Source organism: Arvicanthis niloticus, chromosome 22, assembly GCF_011762505.2.
Source record: "Arvicanthis niloticus isolate mArvNil1 chromosome 22, mArvNil1.pat.X, whole genome shotgun sequence".
NCBI lineage: Eukaryota > Metazoa > Chordata > Mammalia > Rodentia > Muridae > Arvicanthis > Arvicanthis niloticus.
This window is the reverse complement of record NC_133429.1, coordinates 33,368,591-33,392,340: the sequence shown is the minus strand read 5'-3', so window position 1 is coordinate 33,392,340 and position 23,750 is coordinate 33,368,591. Positions and strand designations below refer to the sequence as shown.

General features: G+C 38.8%; 1 protein-coding gene across 10 annotated transcripts in view; it reads right to left on the bottom strand.

Moving 5' to 3' along the window:
- Osbpl8 (oxysterol binding protein like 8) overlaps positions 1–23,750 on the bottom strand; it is a 141,238-nt gene that overhangs the window by 39,782 nt on the left and 77,706 nt on the right. For 6 of the 10 annotated variants that reach the window (XM_076920195.1, XM_076920199.1, XM_076920205.1 and 3 more), the window contains one exon: positions 5,119–5,189. In XM_076920195.1, coding sequence (XP_076776310.1) covers positions 5,119–5,189 — 71 coding nt within the window. Of the gene's footprint in view, positions 1–5,118; positions 5,190–11,858; positions 12,303–12,338; positions 12,466–17,003; positions 17,116–23,750 lie in introns of those variants that run through there. The other 4 variants (XM_076920203.1, XM_076920204.1, XM_076920198.1 and 1 more) reach the window with 4 other exon arrangements.

The following is a 23,750-nucleotide window of genomic DNA, read 5'->3' as shown; positions in this document are numbered from 1 at the left end:
TATTACAGAAACTCCTTATCCTAGCAATAAGATGCCATTTATCTGACTATACAAATTACTCATACTGGCCATTCTTGTCATGAGGTTAATGAAAACTTCATTTTAAAAATGTTGTTTGGGGGATAGAGAGACGTCTTGGCTTTTGAGAGCACTGACTGCTCTTCCAGAAAGCCAGAGCTCAGTCCCCAGCACCCAGAGGGTGACTCACAACTTGTCTGAAACTCGCCTTCCTGGGATCCAAAGCCCTCTTATGGCTTCTTTGGGTAACACACATGAGCTGTAAAGATATACATGCAGGCAAAACACCCGTACACATAAAAATAAAATAAATTTTAAAATTTAAATTTGTTCCCCCAAATTACTTAAACAAGAATGAGTAGATTATACATTAAAATATTTAGGAACAAACTAGTTACTATAGTTCTCTTGAAAAATGGCAGAATGAGTGTAACATTACTAATACCAAAAGGTTACCATCTTATGAGTTATAGTTTTTGTTTGTTAGTTCAGGATATGGTCACAGGTAGTCCCAGACTGCCCTCCACTTCACTACATTTGCATTGTTTGACACAGGAGCCACCAGCCATATATAGTTAGTTAAGAGCTGACGTGTACTCAGTAGAATGAGTACACATTGAATTTTATACACCAAATACTCCTGTATACAAAAATCACAGCTGTAACAAGGCCCATTTCTGTTTCAGTTATTAGTGTCCATCAAGTCTGCAGAGTCCAGTCTCCTTGCCATTTCCTTGTCTCGCAAGGTACGTATAGATGACACATAGCTTTGTGTTTATATTAAAGCTTCTGCACAGGAATATTATTAAGCCATATTTTCCACAGTTCCGGTACTAATTCTACTGTATTTCTAGCTATGATTGGGATACATTTTTGATTTTTTAAAAGTTACAGGCTAATAACCAACAGCGCTCAGCCCACACTGCTCTAAAAAACGCAGCACCTTAGCATATTAATTATTTTAAGACAAAGGAAGCCAAGAGAAAAGAGCAGAAGGAAGAAGCTACTCTGACTGCACCTTATCTGTCTGACTGGAACAGGCCACAAACAAATATGTAATTTTAGGTGGAAAGGATCCAGTGACACACAGACACCAAGAAGGATCTCAACAAACAGGCTTGACTTCTGCCCTTCCTAATCCTCAATCTGTGCTGGTTAGTTTTTGTCAATTTGTCACAAACTAGAGTCATCTGAGAAAGACTCTTGACTGAAGAATTACCTCTGTCAGATTGGCTCGTGGGCATTTTCTTGAGTAATGACTGATGTAGGAGGGCCCAGCCTGCTGTTAGCAATGCTATACCTGGGCTGGTGGTCCTGGCTGCTGTAATAAAGCTAGTAAGCAGTATTTTTTTCATGGTCTCTTCTTCAGTTCTTGCCTCCAGGTTCCTAACTAAGTTCCTGGCCCGACTTCCCTCAGTGATGGACTGTGACAGGGAGTGTAAGCTTTACTGGTTTGGTCAGTATTTTGTCACAACAATAGAAAACAAACTAGAGCATCCTTTTAATGTTTTTAAGGAATTGTATCACTGGATGAGGAGCATACCACTGGATGAGATTGTTCAGCCCCTTTCTTATTCTTTTTGCTTAATCAGACTTGTACTCTTCACCAAACCAAAAAATAAAAATATCTAAGCTTCCCTATTTGTTTCTTGGGGTGGGGGGCTTATATTCATTTCTGAATATGTGATATTACATTAAATAAATGCATATATTTTTTTGTCTTGTTGATGCCTTTTATTATAGGGGATTCAGCTATGAACCTTGCAATGAATTAAAAAAGAAATACATTTTTCCCACCTATATGACTAAACACTTCCTCATATATGTTGTATAACTATAATGTACTGGGGTTGGAAGATGACTCACTTGGGAAGCATGAGGTCCTGAGTTAGATTCCCCAGAACCCAAACAAAAAGGGTGTGTGTGTGGTCATGTGTGCTTATAATTCTAACGCTGAAGAGCGGGGAAGCAGATTCTCTGTGCTCACTGTAGCTAGTCTTACTTACCTGGTGAATTTCAGGCCAATGAGAGACCCTGTCTGTATATTAGAGAAAAGATAGGTAGTACCTAAGGAAAACGATCAAGGCTGTCCTCTGCCCCTCACATGCCTACATGTACACATGTACCTGTACACATATGTCCAACAAATAAAATATGCTATGCAACTTTCATCCTAAACATACACTCTGTAGTTACAAATATTCTTAAAGTTAACTGTGTATAGTTAGTATGAATACAACAGGAATCAAAACATGCTATGTAATTCTTTCAACTATTCCTAAGAACAGGAGCAAAAAAAATATAAGGTAGGATGAACAAAGCCACTGCTATGGATAGCAGAGACTTCACTGGGCTAAGAAATAGGTTTAATTACATTAATTGCTAGCACCACTGCTTCTGCAATTGCTTTGACACGAGAAGTTAAGACAGCTACTTTTGTTAATCATTTAGCAAAAAATGTTACTAATGTGTTGAATATACAAAAGGATTTAGATAAGCATTTGAAACAATGGGTTGATGTTCTTCATCCTATTTAAATTATTGGAAGGAGGGTCAGAGTTTAAGAGTAAGAAGCCATCTTGAGTGTCATGCCAAATACCATTGGATTTGTGTTAGTTCTGAAATTTACAGGGAGAGTCATTATAATTAGGAAAAAGTTTAAAGACACTTGCAGTGTATTTGGCATAATTCCAACACCTCTCTGGATATTTTAACTTTGAATAGTGAGCTTATAAATTTAAAGAATGCTGCTCTGCTGAGCGTTGATGCGGCAGATACTGCTGATAAAATTACCCATGGCCTGAGGTCAGTATTTCTATTTTGGTCAAGCTTCAAAAATGGCATATATAGCTTGATCATAGCCATTTTTGTCCTAGGAATACTTTTATTCCTGCCCATAGTGTTAAAGCTTGTCTTTAACAACATCAACATGTTGGCAGCCAAAGTACATGGCTTGAAACTGAAAATGGACCCCCAGACAGAGTTATTAAATTAACAGGCTGGCAAGCCAAGGACAGGTAAGATACCACACAGAGCCTTACCAACCTAAGACAGAAATGCATTGCCTTTGATAATGTATATTCCATGATGGGTAAGGAAGGCATTCTTATCAGAATGACCTAAGACAGGCTCAGTCTTGTTTATGAAATGAAAAAGTGAGAGAGGTAGAGAGCTTTTGGGGCTGCCTAGCAAGAACCTGACATGGGCTAAGGACAAGGAAATGTGCTTCAGGCAGGAATCTGACATTAGACTAGAACAAAGAAGTAATTTCAGGCAGGAATCTAAATATTAGGCTAGAACAAGGAAGTAAGCTTAAGACATGAAATGACTTTGGGCTAGGACAGAGAAGTAGGCTCATATATTTTGGTCATCCTGATGAGCCCTTAGAAACAGTGATCACAGGAGTGTTCATGTAACTTTGTTTATTGCCTTGCTTGTTCTTTGACTATTTGTGTTTATTGTCTTGCTTGTTCCTTGACTATTTGCATCTATTGTATTGCTAGTTCCTCAACCTAGAACTGACCTTAATACTTGCAGGTAATTAAAATGGAATAAAAGCAAAATGAAGGAGAGGGGATGGGATAGGGGGGTTTTAGGGAGGGGAAATGGGGAAAGAGGATGTTATCTGAAATGTAAATAAATAAAAAACTTAAAAAAAAAAGAAAGAAAGAAATAGGTTTCCAGGGCTGGAGAGATGGCTCAGCAGTTAACAGCACTGACTGTTCTTCCAGGGGTACTGAGTTCAATTCCCAGCAACTACATGGTGGCTCACAACCATCAGTAATGGAATCCAATGCCCTCTTCTGGTGTGTCTAAAGACAGTTACAGTGTACTCACATGCATTAACTAACTAAATAAATCTTTAAAAAGTAAGAAAGGAGAAAAGTAAGAAAGAAGAGAGAGAGAGAGAGAGAGAGAGAGAGAGAGAGAGAGAGAGAGAGAGAGAAGAAATGGGTTTTCTTTCAACCATTAAACTGATTCCAAAAACTTTTAAGAAACTCTCATCATTGTTACTAAATCTGATCAGAAAAAAAGTTGGAAGTCAAATCCCTTGACAAAATTTGAAAATTCATTTAACTTTTAACAATCTATAAAGTGCCACTACACCACTATAGCAGTACTTTAAAAAATATTAACTTAGAATGACTATGTCTTATTTTAATTATAGGATAAAATTGCAAAGACGTTTGTTTATTATTTGTTAAATGAATATGAAGTGGAAGTTTTTGGTAGTGTCATGTGATGCAGACACCTGTGGTAAGGAGGCAAAAACCCATGGAGGACACATGATGTTTGGAGAGAGTATAAATAGGATTCAATGGACAGTGATGGGGCTCTTGCATACCTAGCTTTGCAATAGTTCATTGGTCTCTCATCTTCACTGATCTTTGCTTTGTTGAAAGAGGCATGGCAGAGAACTTTTCCTGGCATCCCAGCTGGTTCTGGTTGCTCCCACTAACTTCTGCAGATGTGGTAGAGGCTGACTGTTTTTGCTGGATCATGTCACCACTGCTGATTTATGTTTGGTATTCTGATACTACTGAATTGGACTGCTGGTATCCTAACAGAGATTGGAATTGCACCCAAAGAACTGCTTCTCAACAGGCCCACATCCCTTTGTCCTATCTACCATCTTTTCTCCCCTACCTTTGGGTGGTGGCTAGAAGTTAGGGGGGAGGGTGGTTGAAGTGTTTGAGAACCCTTATTAAAAGTAGTTTTTTTTTAAAATATAAGCCTATGTGTTTATTTTTTATTTCATATAATAAATTTAAAATACTTAAAAATGTCTTATCAAAAACATGAAGCCTAAAACATCTCTGAGTGAAGCTCTCAGATTTCAGTTTGAGAAGTTCTGCTAGAGCCCAACTACCAAAACCAGTATTACTCTTAAGAGAGCAATGGTTACCAATCAACACATCCCAAGGACTCTATAGCATCTCAGTTAGTCCAAGTATAGACCTTTATACTTTTCATATATACTACATGGTTTAAAAATATCAACATAAAATTTCCTATGAACACTTACAGGATTTCAGTTCAGTGCCTTCATTTGAAATGTCAGAAAAATGTCCTATCACACAAAAACAACAATATGCCTACCTTGCTCTTTGACATTGAGAGTGAAGAGTCATCTTTATTTTGAGAAATGTCTTCTTTTCCTCTTTCAAAACCTTTAGGAGAAATGGCAATATTCAATTATTATAACCTTTGCATATACAGTTATTAATGTTAAAGAGCAAACGAGCCAATTTAGATATGCTTGCTATTTATCTGTGCTCATAGCATTCAAAATCCTATGGCTTAGTTGTCTCACTGCATTTCGTTAAATTAAGGTGGAACCTTAGAATGCTCAGCCCTAGCATAACTCTCCTGAGAGGCTTTATCCAACAGCTGATGGAAACAGATGCAAACACCCACAGCCAAACATTAGGCAGAGCTCAGGGAGTCCTGTGGATGAGTGGGGGGATGGACTGAGGGAGCCAGAGGGGTCAAGGACACCACAGGAAGACTTACAGAGTCAACTAACCTGGGCCCATGGGGGCTCTCAGAGACTAAACCACTAACCAAAGAGCATTCAGGGACTGGACCTAGGCCACCTACACATGTAGCAGATTTGCAGTTTGGTCTCCACGTAGGTCCCCTAACAAGAGGAGCAGGGGCTGACTCTGACTCTGTTGCCTGTCTTTAGATCCCTGTCCCCTAGCTGGGTTGCTTTGTCTGGCCTCGGAGAGGGTGAGCCTTAGTCCTGTTGTAACTTGATGTGCCAGGGTGGGTTGGTACCCAGAATAGTTTTCCCCTTCTCTGAGGAGAATTGGAAGGAGTTATGGGGAGAAAGGGGCTACAATCAGGATGCAAAATGAATAAATTAATGAGAAAAAAAACTAAGGTAGAGCCAAACTAGATTCTGTAGGTTTTTGTTTTAACTTGGAGAGATGGCTCAAGGGTTAAGAACACTTGCTGTTCTTCCAAAGGACCTAAGAACTCTCTTCAGGCACTTCAGGGATCTGTCAACTCCCTTCTGGAGTCACACTTATATACACATGGAATTCATCAACACAACTGATAACATGTACACATTAATAAAAAGAAAATTTAAAAGAACAAAGTTATGAAGGGATAGGTAGAGGAAGAAGGGGTGGATGTGGGAGGAGTTAGTGGGAGGATGGAGGGGGGAGTATGCTCATATGACAGATATGTTGCATGCATTGTGAAATTCTCAAATAATGAAGAAAGAGGCAATCAAGAGTTCCCCCGAGTCCACCAATGTCAACCTGAATATTATTTTCTGTGCTGCTAGAACAATTCACATGATATCATCGTCTTCTCTTAGAGCTTTTAGCCTAGTAAGTTCTTTTCTTTTCTCTCTCTTCCTTCCTTTCTTCCTTCCTTCCTTTCTTTCTTTCTTTCTTTCTTTCTCTTCTTCTTCTTCTTCTTCTTCTTCTTCTTCTTCTTCTTCGTCTTCTTCTTCTTCTTCTTATTCTTCTTCTTCTTCTTCTTCTTTTCTTCTTCTTCTTCTTTTTTTTTTTTTTTTTTTTTTTTTTTGAGATAGGCCTTGGTGTAGCCAAGGCTAGCCTTGGACTTGATAAAGCACTAAGAAAGACCTTTAACTTGTGGTTTCCCCCTGCCTCTCCTTTCTGAGTGCTTACTCAGGCTTGCACCACTTCACCCAGTGTACCCAGTTATGGAGAACAGAATCATCCCATGGATATGTTAGAAACGCTCTCTGCTAATCAAGGTAAATCCCCAGAACACCAGCGAGCTGATTTCTGAACCGAAAGAACCATCCAAGCTAGCTTTTCTCTCTTACTGTCAACTAGAAAGATATTTCATAAGGTGATAAAGAAGGGTGGGAAAATAAATCTTCAGTAAGAATACATCAAAGAGAGGGGAGAAGATAGAGGAGAGGACATGGGGCAGGGGAAGAGGAAAAGGGGAGAATGAAGGGGGAAGAAAAAGAAACAAGAAAATGAAGGGAAGGAAGAAGCAAGAAGACTTAACCAACCAACCAGTCAGTCTGGGTGTAGGGCATGGGCCTGCAGTACCAGCTATTTGGGAGGCTGGGGCAGGAAGAATAGTTGAATCTAGCAACTTGAGACCAGGTTAGGTAATACAGTGAGATGCCATCTTAAAAGGGGAAATAAATATCTAATAATGTATTTATTATGGTCATTAGATGAACATGTATATAAACAGTTGAGATAGAATTTTACATATAGTTTATACAGAGCTATTGTTGACCCTTCTAAATAGTCTAAAATTGTGAATCTAGAATTCATGAACAGGGCTGGAAAGATTATGGTTATGAGCATTGTTCTTGAAGAATGATTTGAGTATGAATGAAAGTAATTTGAGTTCCGGGAGATTCAACTCCCTCTTCCAATCTCTGGGGACACCAGGCACACACAAAGAGCACACATATACACAATGGCAAAAGGCAGACATAAAAACAAGTAAATCTAAAAATAATGGTGCTCCTCTTACTTGCAGGGCAGAGAGTATTAGCTCTTCCCATTCATCACAAAGATGAACCGACGCCAGAACTAATGCCTGAAGCATTTCAAATGATTTGTAATTTATTGTTTTGGGTCTATAATTTTTAATTCTATCTTATTAATTCTAATATTTTTACTGAATTAAATCTCTAGTCTGAAAATATTTCTCTCTCTAAAAAAAGTAAAGATCACTCAGTTTAAATATGGGGATGGGGAGATTCTCATAAATGCAACATGGATTTTCAGATGAAAACTTACAGAAATTTGAAACTTAAATACCAAGTGAACTAGAAGTTACAAAATTAAGCTTGAAATTTAAAAAATGTACTCAAAGCAATAAATATACCTATAAAGGATTCTCAATACTAATGACTACCACAACTTCAAAGAACCTCTAAATTACACATAAAAGGCACATTTTTTTTAAGACTTCAGTTTACCCAGTGTTGTTTTAGTCTCAGCTCAATCTATATCAACCCACTTACTAGCTTAAAAAAAAAGTCCAGCTCACTGTATCTATATCCACGTATTATTTCTAAAATAGAACAGTAATGAAAACAAAGCTATAAATTAAACATTAAAATGCAAACAATCTCCAATGTCCCAAATGTTAAAAAACAGTATTCATGAACCTAGGTTATGTATGACTTGTCAAACCAAATAAACGAATTCCATTTTATCAGAGCATCATATTTTGAACTTGCAAATCATATGTTAGCATCATATCACAGTATATGCTTAACTTCAAGTTATTTTTAATTTTATCTATAAATGGATGAAGTTAAATGCTTTCTAAAATATGCAAATCTGGTCAAATTTCTTAAATGTCAAACTAAAATTTTTAAAAAGTGGATGATCAACATAAAAATACAGAACATATAAAAAACACTTCTCCAAAAGCTCTAAAATAAAAATTTTTCCAAATTGCGCACTGGGCTTCCAAAGGAAATTCCAAAGCAGTATGCAAATAATTGTTGCTGGTGTTTATGCTAGATCTTCTCATGAGACTAGATAGATATAAATTCCTAAAAAGATACAAAATAATCTACCTTTTAAAAAATACCTGCCATAAAAGTTTAATAACCGGGACCTTTTCTTTAAAACTTATGCCATGAAAGTATAGGACCTTTGGAGCTGTGTCAAAAATATTTAGTAGAGGTCAAGTATGGTGGTGGCCACCCCTAATCTCAGCACTTGGGGAACACAAGCTGGTCTGGTGGATCTCTCAGAGTTTGAGGACAGCCTGGTCTACAGAGCAAGTTCCAGAACAGCCAAGACAACGTAGTGAGAGCCTGTCCAGGCCAGTGCTTCCTACTATGTGTCAGAAAAGGCTACTGTGTAGAGAGGAGGCAAGGACTCCAGTAAAAAAGAGTGACAGTCCTTTTTTACTGCTCATCATGAAGGCAGGAGAACAGCTGAGAACGCCCAAGCACGAGTGCCATCAGTCCTTAGCTGTGCAGCTTGGACAAGCAATTTAACCCAGGGCTGCCATTTTGCTACAGGGGAGACTGCTGGAGAGTCTGAAGAGAGTGCCACAGTACTCTCTAAAGTCAAAACACACTGATGCCTTTCCAGAATGTTCTCATCAACGCTAATACAAGAAAATTCCCTAAGGATAGTTCAACCAAAAATAAACTAGTCACAGGTAACCTGGACACCCATGCTATCCTTTTGTTTTAATGTTTTCATATTTGGAAGTCATAGGCTCACAATAATTCTACTGAAGAGAACTCTTCTGTCAGGCAATTATAAATCCATGTCAAGTTTTGTTTAGCTTCTAGTGACTTTAGTTCCTTGTCTAAATTAATTTTATATTTATTAGATAATTTCTTAGCACACAGTTTACTTCTACAAAAACAGGATCCTGGTTCTGAGTAAATCAGCTTTGTAAAGACTACGAATGCTAGCACAATCGACAAGCTGCATTCCAGGAGCAAACTTGGTTTGTTGATCATTACTGTTTAGATATAACACGAGCCATTTTATGTTGCTTTGGTCTTTTAAAATTGCTTATATTTCTACAAATTTATTTTTAACTAACAACCATCTACTAAGTGATCTACTAAGTAAATGTACACAAACACTTATTATGCTGAATATCCAAGAACTATAAAACTGTACAGAATAAAATGTTAAGAGGGTCCAAAAAGTGGATAAACAGGTAATAATGCTTGCCAGACACTAATCAAGACAACCTGTGTACAATTCTTCAGGACCTATATAGTGCAAAGAATCAAATCCTGCAAGTTGTTCTCTGACCTCAACATGAGCACACAGCATGCTCACATACACACACTAAATAACTGCTGTAATTAAAAAAAAAGTTTTTCCTATTTATCTGTGGATATTTTGCTTGAATTTATGTATGTGTAACACATGGAAACCTAGTACTTGTGGAGTCCAGAAGAGGGTGTCTGAACCTCTGAAACTGGAGTTACAGGTATTGTTAGCCATCATGTGGGTACTGGGAATGGAACCTGAGTCCATTTCTCTGGGCCCAAATAATTGTAATTTTTTAAATTTAATAAGTTAAACACCACTATAGGCAATTTCTTTGCTAAGGGTTTCCCACAATTCTTAGGTAGTGTTCCGGAAACAAGTACTACGGTCACAGTTGTAAGTAAGGGCTGAGATTAAGAAACAGAATTAGATCCAAAGGAAGCAAAGCATAGTGCATCCCAATGTTATCATGAGCACACGCCGAGGGTGGAGCTCTGGGACACAGCTCATTATCAGCAAAACAATGCATTGCCTGGTAGAAGAGTGTGGGAAAGAAAGACAGAGACAGAAGCAGAAATTGATAAAATTTCCTATAAAAATTAAAAGTGAAAAAATAACTGACGTGTAAGATAAAGGCATCTTTAAATATCACTGATGTAGCATTAACTCTTCTCTAATGCTAGTAGATGAAATCAAATGCATCTAAGACAATTTTTCAGGACAATAAAATATCTCAAAAGACATCCGATGTCTATTTCTTTTTACCTTTAACTTAAATACACAACAAAAAGCCCCTTCTTTGGGGCACCTGACTCTACTGCTTGGCTGATAAAGCTGACACTCTGAAGAGCTTGTACCACAGAACATAGAAGAATCCCTACAAGATTTCTCTACTGGAAGAACTGGGAGACACAGCAAATCATTTATTCTTTTGACAAAATAAACTCACAATGATGCCTTCAATTTTCTAAGTAAGTATATATTAAACTTTGAAACAGTAAAGTTTTTATCGTTTACCAAGGTCACTGATTATTCCTTAATACTGAGCAGGTCTGTGGGGTGAAGGTCAACAAATAGCACGTGCTATTATACCTAGCAATGGCTTAAAACAGTCAACAAGACAAACACAAAAAGGAACCAAGTCTCATGATGTAAAAGCAAAGGCTGCACATACCAGGATTTAAAAAGCTTCATTACAGTGCATTTTAAAGTCACTTCTGAATAAAGATACACTAAAATTTATACTGCTTAAAGACAGAAATGAAGCATGATGGGAACCACACTATACTAAGAAGACAATACAGATTAAATACTACTCAAAGCTTATGTTACTTAGGTATAGCTTAGAGCCATGGGTTTTATTTATTTATTTATTTTTTGTAAACATTGTTAGAAAAGAATCTGAAATTAGTGAATTTATAATAATTTATTAAATGTTTAGGTATCTCAAGACAATGCTTATTGTCATCATGGTTATTCACAAAGACCCAAAATGGTTAGGGGTAAAACAAACTCTACTTCAAATTCAAAAAAATGTAAATGTCAAAATATACGTATATATATTCATTTAACAATATTTATACTGTATATAATAATACTTTTCTTAGCAAAAATTAACTCCACATGAGTAAGCCTAGCAAAATATATACTTAAATAGAAAACTTTACTCTAGTCAAGAATTAAAAGATTGTAAGATTAGCACATATGTTAAACATTAATTATAATGACTACTTTATAGAAATGCTAAATGTCTGAGTTTCATCTGCTAAAACCTCTGTCAATACAATTTCCTTACAGGAATATATATGTATTCATCAAATTCAGGAATGCTTTAATTGTCATCAAGGGTCATATATTTACTGCTACAATTAAATCAAAATGCACATGATAAAAAAAAAATCACGATTCCTATTTTACTGACTCATTAGCTCAAATTAAAACTCAAGTTTTAGCTGAAGAGACTATTACAAGAAAATGAGGGTAAGCCCAGCCATATATAGGCAATTACTGAAAGCCAAGCTTTTACAACAGAATTTTTTATGAAACATAACGTTAAGATTGTAAAATCCTCATGTTGTTTTCACTAAGAAAATGTAAGAACAAGAACGCAAGATTAAACAAACAAACCTTGTAAGGAAGGAGAAAGTTCATTGTATCCTCCAAACGAAGCATTCCGGACAAGCTTTCGGCCATCAATTCGTGGAGGGAATAAAACAGATGAAACCCCAGTACATGACGAAAATCTACGATGTTGTGAACTCTCTTCTTTCATGTTTGGAAGGTCTATTTAATATATATGCTCACCAAGAAGGCTAATTAGCCCAATATGGCAAAGGCAGGCTTTTCTCTCACATCCAAATGTAGCAAACCAGCACAAACAAAGGACACATACATTTCACATCAAAGGAGGACCAGAGACTGTCAAATCAGCAATAAACAGATAGAGAGACTGACAGCCAAGGCACTGAGCCAGATAACGGGTTCTTTTTTAGAAAACGAGTTAATTAAAGGGCTATTCCACTAATGCTTTCTGTTTATATCAAAGGAAGGATGCCCTGCACTAAACCGCTCGCTCGCTGCTTTAGAAAAACAAAGCAAGATCAATACTTAGCCATTCTGATGAAGTAATAGGGTCCCTTCTTTTCTCAAGCCTTTCACCACATCTATTACGTTTTCGTAGCATCTGGCCACATCTCCCTCCTCTCCCGACGCTTTTCTTTTCAGCTTTTGGCTGCTTCAAAAATAGATCAACATTATACTTTTTATCTTTCCTGAAGCTTCTAGATTTATATCTCATCTGCTGCTTGTCTTGGCAATGATTAAGAATTCATAAGGAAAGATATTATTTCAAGTACAATTTTGACGGATTACAACTGCTAAAGCAGAGAATTAACATGCAAGCTTTACTTCTTAGAGGAATGCAGGAGTCTTAAGGCACTGTTAATGTAAACCACTCAACACAGAAGACGAACGACAGCACAAAGGTCCTGCTCGCTCTAGCACACACTCCCCTGAAGCATTAGCTGCTGTCGTTCCTCGTCCTTGTATTTAAAGTGCTCAAAATACATCATCTACCAATGACTTTTGCCCACAGAAAAACAAATAATTTGCTGTTTCAAAAGCAATAACCTATCCCATCTCCTTATGCCTAACGTTTATAATTCCCAAGAACTCTTCTCGTTTTATTACTTTTGCCTTATCCTATCTTACTCCATTCAAGTTAAACTTGGTGGTTTCTTCTTACAAGAACTTTGCCCTAAGATCCAGTTTCTTTCTAACCATGTGCACACTTTAAAGCCAAGTCTTGGTTCATATAAAATATCATTCCATATAACCTTAAGAGTATTTCTTCTTATGAAAAAAAAAAGGCATTTAAAAACTCAGTTTCCAATAGGGTACTACATGAGGGTGGTACATGCCTTTAATCCCAGCACTCAAGGGGCAGAAGCAGGGTGTCTACATAGTGAGTTTCAGGGTAGCCAGGGCTGCACAGAAAACACTAAATTTCCTGTATAATGCTATCCCCCCACCTTGGGCAAAGGCATTTCAAAATCATTGTAAAATTAAGTTTATGGAGCTGCCGTGTTGTCATCTGAGGGCCTCTGTTTTTGCCTTGTTTCACTCTTCCCCATACCATAAAATGTAAATGACTAGTAATTGTAGACAATCAGAAAATTATAATTAATTCATATAGTTGGTGCTTGCCTTTAAAGGAATAAAGAAGATATTATCACAAAAGGCATTATCCTCTTACAGTTAAGTAGGGTTTAAATTTAATGGGGTCTCCATTTCCTTATCTATAAAATACTAAGAGTAGCATCTACATTATAGGATTATTGTGTAAAGTCTACAAAGATTCCAGGTAAAAGCATTAGAATAATGTGTTCTCTCCTAAAGTTCAAGAAGGAACATCAGAAGAAAGAAGCTGTTTTGTTTTTTAAAGACCATAAACAGGGACAGGAATACATCTGCAACACAAACTTGCCAATGAACCTGAAATGCACAAATATAGGCTTAAGAGGCACAAAAGCCATGTCATGTCAGTCTTTATATCAAAACGTCCTTTTGAACACAATTCACAGCAGCAAATTACACTGGATTATGTGTCAAATGGAGAAATTAATATTCTAAAATAATCATCAATAACACTAGAAACCAGTGAAACATACAAGCAATGTCTTTAATATCTCAAAGAGAATGGTGCCCCATTTAGAAATCTTAACCCTGCCAAACTCTCAATTATGCACATTAGGATATACTAACAATATTTAAAATACTATAGGTTTCAAAATCCTACTTTTCATTCACATTTTTATTTACTTTTGTTTGTTTTCTAAAGAATCATCAAGTGCACCTCTTGCCAGTTCAGGTTCTAAAATAGAGTCAAATTTGATGCACAAAGTATCCAGCGTTCAAATGAGTGCACCATCCCCCAAGCCTCTCTATCAGCTCTAACCAGATGCTATGTGACTCTTGCCCCGAAACCTGCTCTTCTCTCTCTGATAGAATGAGAAAATATTCATGTAAATAATTTCCTTTAGGGCTTACTTCTGTCCAGCATACCAAGTAGAAAAATCTTACCAGTATATATACTATACAAAAGAAAAAGGGCAACAGTAAATCAGCACAGTGTAGGATACAAAAGATCACCAAGTCAAATAGCTACTTTCACCAAAAAGTCCCCTGCCAGGGCACCGTCTTTCACAAGGAGAGCTGCATGGGTCACCAGGTTCTTCTCTGGCCTGAAGCTTGTCCTAGTGTCTATCAGAATTCTGTCTCTTTCCCTAGACCCACATTTGAATTAACTGATAAGGCCTCCAGTACAAGAACATGTCCTACTTTTCATTTGATAGGCTACTGTAAGCTACAGTCCAAACTACTGCCCCGTTCCTGCTACCAGCAACAGCCCAGAATCCCACTACACGTAATGCTGAGCCCTGTCTCCTGGCACTCACTAATGATTACTAGTCTTTTCCCACAGAGCAGCTTATGACTGTAGCAAAATAACCGATACGCAAAATTAAAAAAAAAGAAGAAGAAGAAGGAAAAGGGTTTAGGCCCAGGGTCTCAGAGGATTTAGTCCATGTTCGCTTTGGCTTGCCCCATTGCTAAGGCGTGCAGTGAGACAGAACACCACAGTGGCAGCAGCATGTGACAAAACCTGCTTATTTCACAGCAGCCAGGAAGCCAAGGGGACAACAACAACAGGACCTAAGGACAAGATTTGCCTTCTACTAGTCTATTCGGAAGCTAGGCTTTATCAAGGGCTTATTCTGCTGACGTAGTTAGAGACCCCGAGATGCAGTTACTTCAATAGCCCCAACACCAGGGGACTAAAAGCCCAAAACACATGAGCTTTTGGGTTCATTTCTATCAAAACCATAACATGACTCTTAGCAAATTCTCCAAGAAATCAAGGCATGCTACAACCAGGAGAGTTTTTTGGCTTACCCTTCTCTGGTAACACTGTCCCTTCTTTATACAAGGCCTTGTTGAATGGGCAGAAGATATTTGAACCAAGGCTTTCTCTGTAATTTGAGTTCCTATAGAATGAACTACAAAACAACTTGCTTATAAGTGAGTGTGAACTTAACTTGGTCTAATTTTGCAACAGAAAGTCAGGGGTTGGATAAGATCATAAAGCCACTGAGCTTCAGCCAATTACAGGCAACCAACTGATCAGGTCATGCTCAAATGAGGTGAAAAGCTACCATGTACTACACTATTGTGTTCTGTCTGTCAATGTTCACTGGTCCACACTGCAGAGCAGAACTCCCTGAACCTCTGTCTGGTATGGAATGCTGCCCAATATATCAATTATTCTTGTTCAAATAAACCTTTAAATTTATCTAAAGTTTTTCTTTGACCACTTACTTAGTCCTTCCAAATAAATGTTTTAGATATACACATATGATAGTATCATTTCTATAAATACAAGGCAAGAAAAAGCCACAGGTGACATAGAGCCAGCAGGTGTGACAGTAAAAGCCGATTAGATTAGGAGCTACAACTGAGGACTTCTGAGCATCGGCAATGATACTTTCTCATGCACTTACATAAAATAGTTTATTGTACTCACATATAGTAATTCTCTTTTAACAAAAGCTGCTCAATTGTTGCCTAATGCACAGAAAACACTAATAGGAGCCACTATGATGAACAGAATTTAAATTATAATTTTAAACTCATTTGTTCATTTGTTTGCTTCTTTGTGTGGGCATGCATGCAAGCAGAGGTGGGACAATTGCCCCATGGCATACTTGTAGAGGTCAGAGGACAATTTGCAGGAACTGAGTCTTTCCTTCCATACTATTTGGGTCTTAGGATCAGACAGAAATCTGACTGTCAGGTTTGGTTGAAAATACCTTTACTCACTGAGCCATTTCATTGGCATATTATGACAGTAATTTTAGTATACAATTATTTAAAATACACTGAAAATCTGGCTCTTCATTCTTCAAAGTGAAAATGACAGCAGCTAATTGAACTGAAGCCCTGTTATTATTCTGCAAAGAGGAGAGTATATTCTCCCAGATTTTCCAAACAAAGGAGATTAAATTCCAACAGCAGGAACTAACTAGTAGAGGTAATATCTGATCACCCTTAAAGTATCTTAAGTTAAAAATATACATAAGACATTTTTTTCAAGAAAAAAAATGTCCCTTGTTACTCTTTTATGCTTCTTTCTACTTTGATTTAAAAAAAAAAAAAAAAAAGCAACTCAAAAGGCCTGGCAGTGCTAAGCCAGACCTCCCCCTAATCTCTGCAAAGATGCTTAAAAATAAAGCTGGATTAGTCATTCTTAATTTTCAATAAATGCTTTCAGGTTATTTTAGTTTCTTTTGTAGATGCAGTGTTAAATATAGATATTATAACAGTTGCCAAGAGGAATTTAAAAATATTCTATTCTTATTTTCTTAATTGACAAAATATGATGTTGACTTTCATTATGTTATGAAGCAAATTCCTAAACACAAGGAATTTCAAACCAGAAAATAACCACATCAAAAGAAGTATTGGTAACTTCAGAATCCAATACATTAAGACCACCAAACCTCAGAAGGTGACACAGCCTGTAATTTAGACTATTTCTAACAAAACTCCTTATGGCTGGAAGCCAGCACCAGGACTCAGAGGGTGGAGTTAAAGATGAGGGAAAGGGGAAATCAACGTCCTCTTTCGACAACACAATTCTCATGAGATACAATACATACACATTCAAGAACATATCTGTGTGCCTATGGCCAATGTAAGTTCAGAGGATGTTCTTACCGAGGAAGGAAGAACTGCTTCGGTTCATGAGAGTGTGACTTCTAGGTGTCTCTGTACCTGTGAACCCCTTTGCTAAAGGTTCTCTTGTGTCTGTCATCTGAGAGTATACCAGCAGCACCTACCATAGCCTGGGGAATATGATACAACCCTCTACAGCAGAAAGCTGCTGCACGGAACCTCTCCTTTATGCTCATGTTTTCTATTAGCTCAGATATAGATTCCTATTATTTTTAATTCTGCCAGAACAAAGAGAGAACTGACTTTAGGTCTAAGAGATAAGGGATAACAGAAATACACTACTCAGATGGTCTAAATTAACTTAGGTAAAACCATAATCACCCAAAGGCTTTTGTTATATGATAATTCAAAACTGTAACATTTAAGAATTAGTTTGAGCCATGTATGTATAACTGTGCATACCTGTAATCCCAGCACTCAGGAAGATAAGGCAGGAGGATTATAAATTCAAGCTAGCCTGAGATGTAAAGGGAATCTGTATCTCAAACAAACAAAAGTATGAAATGGGCTAAAGTTTCAGCAAGGAACACATGGACTGTTCTCTCAAAAGGCAAAGTATTTGCAAACTACCTTAAAAATAAAAATGTAGAAAATAGCTTTTTACATCAAAGAAGTTAGCTACCAATCACAGCATACCATGAAGCCTGACTATGCTCCTGAGGGAATGAGGATCTCTCATGAGATGAGCTCTGATTTAGTCCCAGGCTCCTTTGGCTCTCCTGTTCTTTAAAAACAGCCAGAGAAAGGGAGAACACAGGCTTAATTAGTCAACATGTCTGCTTTTCCTGAACAACAACTGAAAGATACACCAAGCCCAAACAGTAAGATGAAACACATCTTAACTTTTCTGAGACTGTAATAATATTTAACTCAAACTACTAGGAAGTAAAAAGCATGGGGTGAGTAGGTGCGGGGCTCAGGGGACAGAGCTGAAGAGATGGCTCTGCGGTTCAAAGCACTGGCTACTCTTCCAGAGGACCAAAGTTTGATCCCTATCATCTATCTCATGGCTCTCCACTGTCTGTACCTCCAGTTCCAGGTGATGATGCCCTCCCTGTGGTCTCCGCAGCACCAGACATGCACATGGCGCACAGACACACATGCAGGACAAACACCCCACACATAAATTCTACAAAAGTTTTAATGGTAAAAACTTCAGAAAATAATTATGTTTTTAAGTAATTATGTCCTCTCTTAAGTTGATATGAGTCAATTTACATGAAAAAGACACAGCTAGAAAACAGAAAAATAAAACTAAATGAATTTATCAAACAGTAAATAATGGCTTACTAAGCTTGTAACTTAAGGTATTTGAATCTAAATTTTACTGTGATAACCATATAAAGGAGCAAGCTATAAAACTTCAAAGGCACTGATACGGGATTCTGAAGATGAAGATAGCAGCATCATTTAATAAGGTCCTAGAGAGGAGTAAATATTTAAGCTGCATTTTCAAGCCAGGAAGGGAAGTACACCATCAGTAATTTCAGCACTTGAGAGGTTCCTAGGTAGAAAAGAGTTCAAGCTGTTGCTAAGTTTGAGGCCATCCTGGCCTACACAAGATGCTGCCTCAGTGAATGAATACAGAAGCAAGCTGTATCTTTAGAAATGACCCACAACTACAAGGGAGAATAGTTTATCTATCTTATTTTATTTTTTATTCACTTTACATCCCACTCACTGCCTCCTCCCGGCCACCCCTTCCTCCTTCCCCACTTCTCGTGAACAGAGCCCCTTACCCTGGCACATCAAGTCTGTGAGCCTATGTGCCTTTTCTCCCACTGAAGCCAGACTAACTCAGCTAGAAGAACATATCCCACATACAGGCATCAGCTTTTATTGTTCAGGACTCACATGTAGAACAACTGCTCCAGTTGTTCAGGACCCACATGAAGACCAAGCTGCACATCTGCTACATATGTGCGGGGAGGCCTAGACTCAAATAAGCTAAACAACATCAAAGGCACAAGAAAATATCCTTGAATCTCACTTAGAAGGGGGAATAAAATAGCATAAGAGGCAGATGGAGAAGGGAACTGGGTGAAAGAGGGGATGGGAGGGTGATGGGGATGTTCAGGATCAGGTGTGGGGAATATGGGGAGACCAGGCTAGATGGCCATTAGAATGAACAAAATCTGCAACTGAGGGGCTGGGGAGGTGAAGGGCATTTCTAGGACAAGACAGAGACCTGAGATAAAGGAGGCACCAAAGAATCAATGGGGGTGACCTTAGCAGTGACTCACGGCATTGGGGATATGGAAGCTGAAGTGGCCATCCCTGTAGCTAGGCAAGAACCTCAGTGGAGTGATAGAGACACCAACCCACCCACAAACCTTTCGACCTATAATTTATCCTGTCTATACAAAATGCAGGGATGGGGAATGGATCGGAGACTAAGGGAATGGCCAACCAATAACTAGCCCAACTTGAGACCCAATCCCTGACACTATTAATGATATTCTGTTCCATTTGCACACAGGAGTCTAACATGGCTGTCCTCTTCAGAGGTTCCATCCTGCAGCTGACTCAGTCAGATGCAGACACCCACAGCCAAACAGTGGATGGAGCTTGGGGACTCTTATGGAAGAATAGGAAGAAGGATTGTGAACCCTGATAGGGACAGGAACTCTACAGGAAGCCCAACAGAGTCAACTAACCTGGACCCTTGGGGCTCTCAGAGACTGAACCACCAACCAAACAACATACATGGGCTGGAAGAACATTGTACAGTGGAAGACCAAGAAAAACACAGTCCAACTAAAGGATAGTGAAGAAAGCCACTTAACCTAGGTTTATGAAGAGAAATACAAGATGAGATTGGGAGAATAATAAAAGTCGACATACTTAAGAGCCTTGACTAGCAGACTTGAACTTAGAACACACACTTCCATCAGACCGTTACTGTTTTCCATTTGCTGGGTCAAATGATGCTGCACGAGATACACTTGGAGATGCTCGTAAATGTGTGTTACTATGCTTCAGTGCGGAGTAGACTCTGTGGCTAAGCTAAGCACAGCTCCCAGGTGGTTCTCACACAGCTCCGTCCATCACATAACCCAAAGTAACTATAACCACTGTCTCTTCACTGACGGGAGGGACACAAATGCAGGTGAGTCATCTAACCAGCTTTTCAATGACAGGGTTGAATAATTAAAGCATGATACTTTGATTTATAATCTTCTATTTTCATTCATGTTATCTCCTTGGAGATCTACTGTATAGGTCCCATATATTTGTTGGCTATACGCACACATCTGTAGGGGCCTCTATTTCACCATGGCCTCACTTAATAGTAACAATGTCTTGTTTAGTTGTTTTGTAAGGAAAAATGGACCTGTCACATTGGAAGGCAAGGGCTTAACAGAAGAACAGGCTACACAGTTAAACAACAATAAAGACCTGACCTGAGATGGTGATATTAAAAATGAAAGGATCAAGAGAGACATGAGCCAGCTATGGTGGCACACCTCCTAGCACCTGGGAAGGCAGAAGGATCAAGAGTTAAGGTTGAGGCTAGCCTGAATCATATGAGACTCTTTCTCAAAAAATCATAAAGGGGATGAAAGGGAGGGAGGGAGGGAGGGAGGGAGGGAGGGAGGGAGGGAGGGAGGGAGGGGAGGGAAAAAGAGGGAGAAGAAAAGAGCGAGTGAGAGAGAATATATCTTGACACTAAAAGTTGTCAAAAACATGCATGGTATGTACTCACTTATAAGTGGATATTAGCCATAAAGTACACAATAACCATGCTACAATCCATAGAGTTAAGTAACAAGGAGGGACCAGGGAAGGATGCTTGAATCTCACTCAGAAGGGGAAATAAAATAGACATTGGAAGTGGATATAGAGAAGGAACTGGGTAGGAGAGTAAGTGGGGAGGGGAACAGGAATGGGGATGAGGTGTGGGGAGAGGGGGTGATGAGAGGGCTGAGAGAGAGAAGAGAATTGGTGGGTGGGCATTTGTGGGACAAGCCAGAGCACCTGGGACAGGGGAAGCTCCTGGGAGGATATGAGGGTAGCTATAGCTGAGACTCCTAGCAGCAGAAGGTACGAAGCCAGAAGTGGCCACGTCCTGTAGCCAGCTAGGACTTCCAGTGGAGGAAGGAAGACACCAACCCACCCACAAAACCTTCAGTCCAAATTTGCTCTGCCTACAAGATGTGCAGGAACAAAGATGGAGCAGAGACTGGGAAAATGGCCAAACAATGACTGATCCAACTTACAATCTACCAATGGGAGAGAGACAGCCCCTGAGTAACGATACTCTGATATGGTTGCAGACAGGAGCCTAGCACATCTGTCATTTAAGAGTCTTCACCCAATGCTGATGGGAGATGCAGACACCCACAGCCAAACATTAGGCAGAGCTCAGGGAGTCATGTGGAAGAATCAGTGAAGAATGGCTGGTACCAGAGGGGTCAAGGACACCATAAGACCTACAGAGTCAACTAACCTGGGCCCACGGGGGCTCACAGAGACTGAACCACCAACCAAAGAGCATGTATGGACTAGACCTAGACTCCCCTACATCCCACACACATATGTAGCAAATATGCAGCTTTTGCACATTTTTGGAGCAGTCTCCAAGTGGGTCCCCCAACAACTGGAGTGGTGGCTGTCTCTGATTCTGTTGCCTACCTCTGGATCCCTTTTCCCTAGCTGGGCTGCCTTGTCTGGCCTCAGTGGGAGAGGATGTGTTTAGTCCTGCAGTGACCTGATGTGCCAGGGTGGGCTGGTGGCAGATAGGGGGAAGCAACTCTCTTCTCCTCTTCAGAGAAGGGGGGGAGATATGGGGGTGGAAAGAGAGAAGAGAGGGGGCTGTGATCAGGAAGTAAACTGAAGAAACAGATTTTTAATATGAAAAAAAGCTTGGGGAAAATTAGAAAGCCAGCTACATTATAATTAAAAACATCTGCTCTGTCAAGAAAATCATTAAGACACTGATAAGGCATGCCAAGACTGTAAGAAAATAAAATGCAAAGACAATAAAAGATGGCACAAATATATTTAATAACTGTTAAAACTCAATACTAATGTAAAAAGCCAATTTTTGTTGTTTGTTTTTTTCTAGGCAGGGTTTCTCTGTGTAGCCCCTAGCTATTGTAGAACATACTCTGTAGACCAGGCTGACCTCACATTCAGAGATCCACCTGCCTCTGCCTCCCAAGTACTGAGATTAAAGTCTTGCACCATCACTGGCCAGCTTGGAAAGCCAAATTTGTATGTATACCAGATAAGAACTGGTATTTCCTAAAAGATACACAGTAGACATGAGAATGTTCAACATGAGTCAGTAGGAAATGCAAAGCCAAACAAACAAATGGACCCCACAATATGATCACTACATGACCAGCAGAATAACCAAAATGAGAAGGCCAAAGCGCACAAAGTGACAGTTCAGCTCACAGGCTGCCAGCAGGAAGCAGAGGTGGGGACCCACCCTCAGGACAGTGCACAGCTGGAACCCCAGCTCTCAGCAGGCAGAAGCTCTGTCCCTGAGCTACACAGAAGACCCTGCTCCCAACCTTCCCACCACCCTGCAAACAAGTTTGGCAGTCTTAGACTTTATGAAAATGTGAGGGGTTAAGAACTGTATTTTTGTTTTAGCTATTCAAACAACATAATAGTGCTTAATTTCTCCATTATAATAATTAAAAAGGAGCTTAAAATCTAAGCCAGATTATCATCACTGTAAGTAGACTACACATTATTAGCCAGCAAAAGAAATGTAACAACGATCTCTCTACAAATCACTGTGTGCGTGTATGTAAAAGGATTATTAAATTCTAAAATCTAGATTAGAATTCTTTTCCAGATGAGAGTTGCTTTGTATACTGTGAACAGTTGGTCAGGAAAAATCATTCTTCCCAGCTGATGGAGCTCATTGTAACGGGGAAATGGCTTGAACAGCCTAGATGCTCCTCTGAGCTCACACATGGAAAAGCACTGGAAGACATTGACTGAAGCACGAGTCACTACACTTTCATAACTAACGCTTCCCACTCAGAAGCTCAAGTGCTGGCTGTGAGTATTTGACATATTGTGGACTCTCAAGATTGTCTAGATGTGTTTATCAGCTATCCTAGCACAGCATCTCATCAGAGACTTAACAGACCTTATTCTTTGTTTTTATGGGAGGGTGTTTATTTTATATTGTGTTTATTTCAGACAGGGTCTCTCTCACACAGCCCAAGGCCTCATCCTCCTCACTCTAGCTCTCAAGTGCTGGGATTGCAGGCATGTACCATCATGGCATAATTTAGTTGTTTTAAGTTTTTTTTTTAAAAAAAAAAGTATTAGGCATGGGCTTATCCACACTAAAGGAAATTCTTCTTATTTATTCATTCTTATTGTGTATGTGCATGATATATTGGGGAAAGGGAATGCATGCAGATAAGAGAATAAATTAATGGAACCAGTTTTCTTCTATCATTTTATGAATCTTGAGGCTCAAAGTCAGGCTGCTAAATTTGTTCAGCAAGTACATTACCCACCGAGGCACTGAGCCAGCCAGCCTCATACTAAAAGAAATTCTAAATAAGCCTATTACCTTTAACCCAAGTGATCATTTTTGTCAAAATAGTTACGACAACTAGTGTAATAATCATATCAACTATGGGGAGTTATCTACCACATTCTACTGTAAGTTTTTTATGAATACAGTCTCATTTTAAAACTCAGAGAAGTATGATGTGCTACAAAACTGTGATCTTGTGTGGGAAGGGATATGTG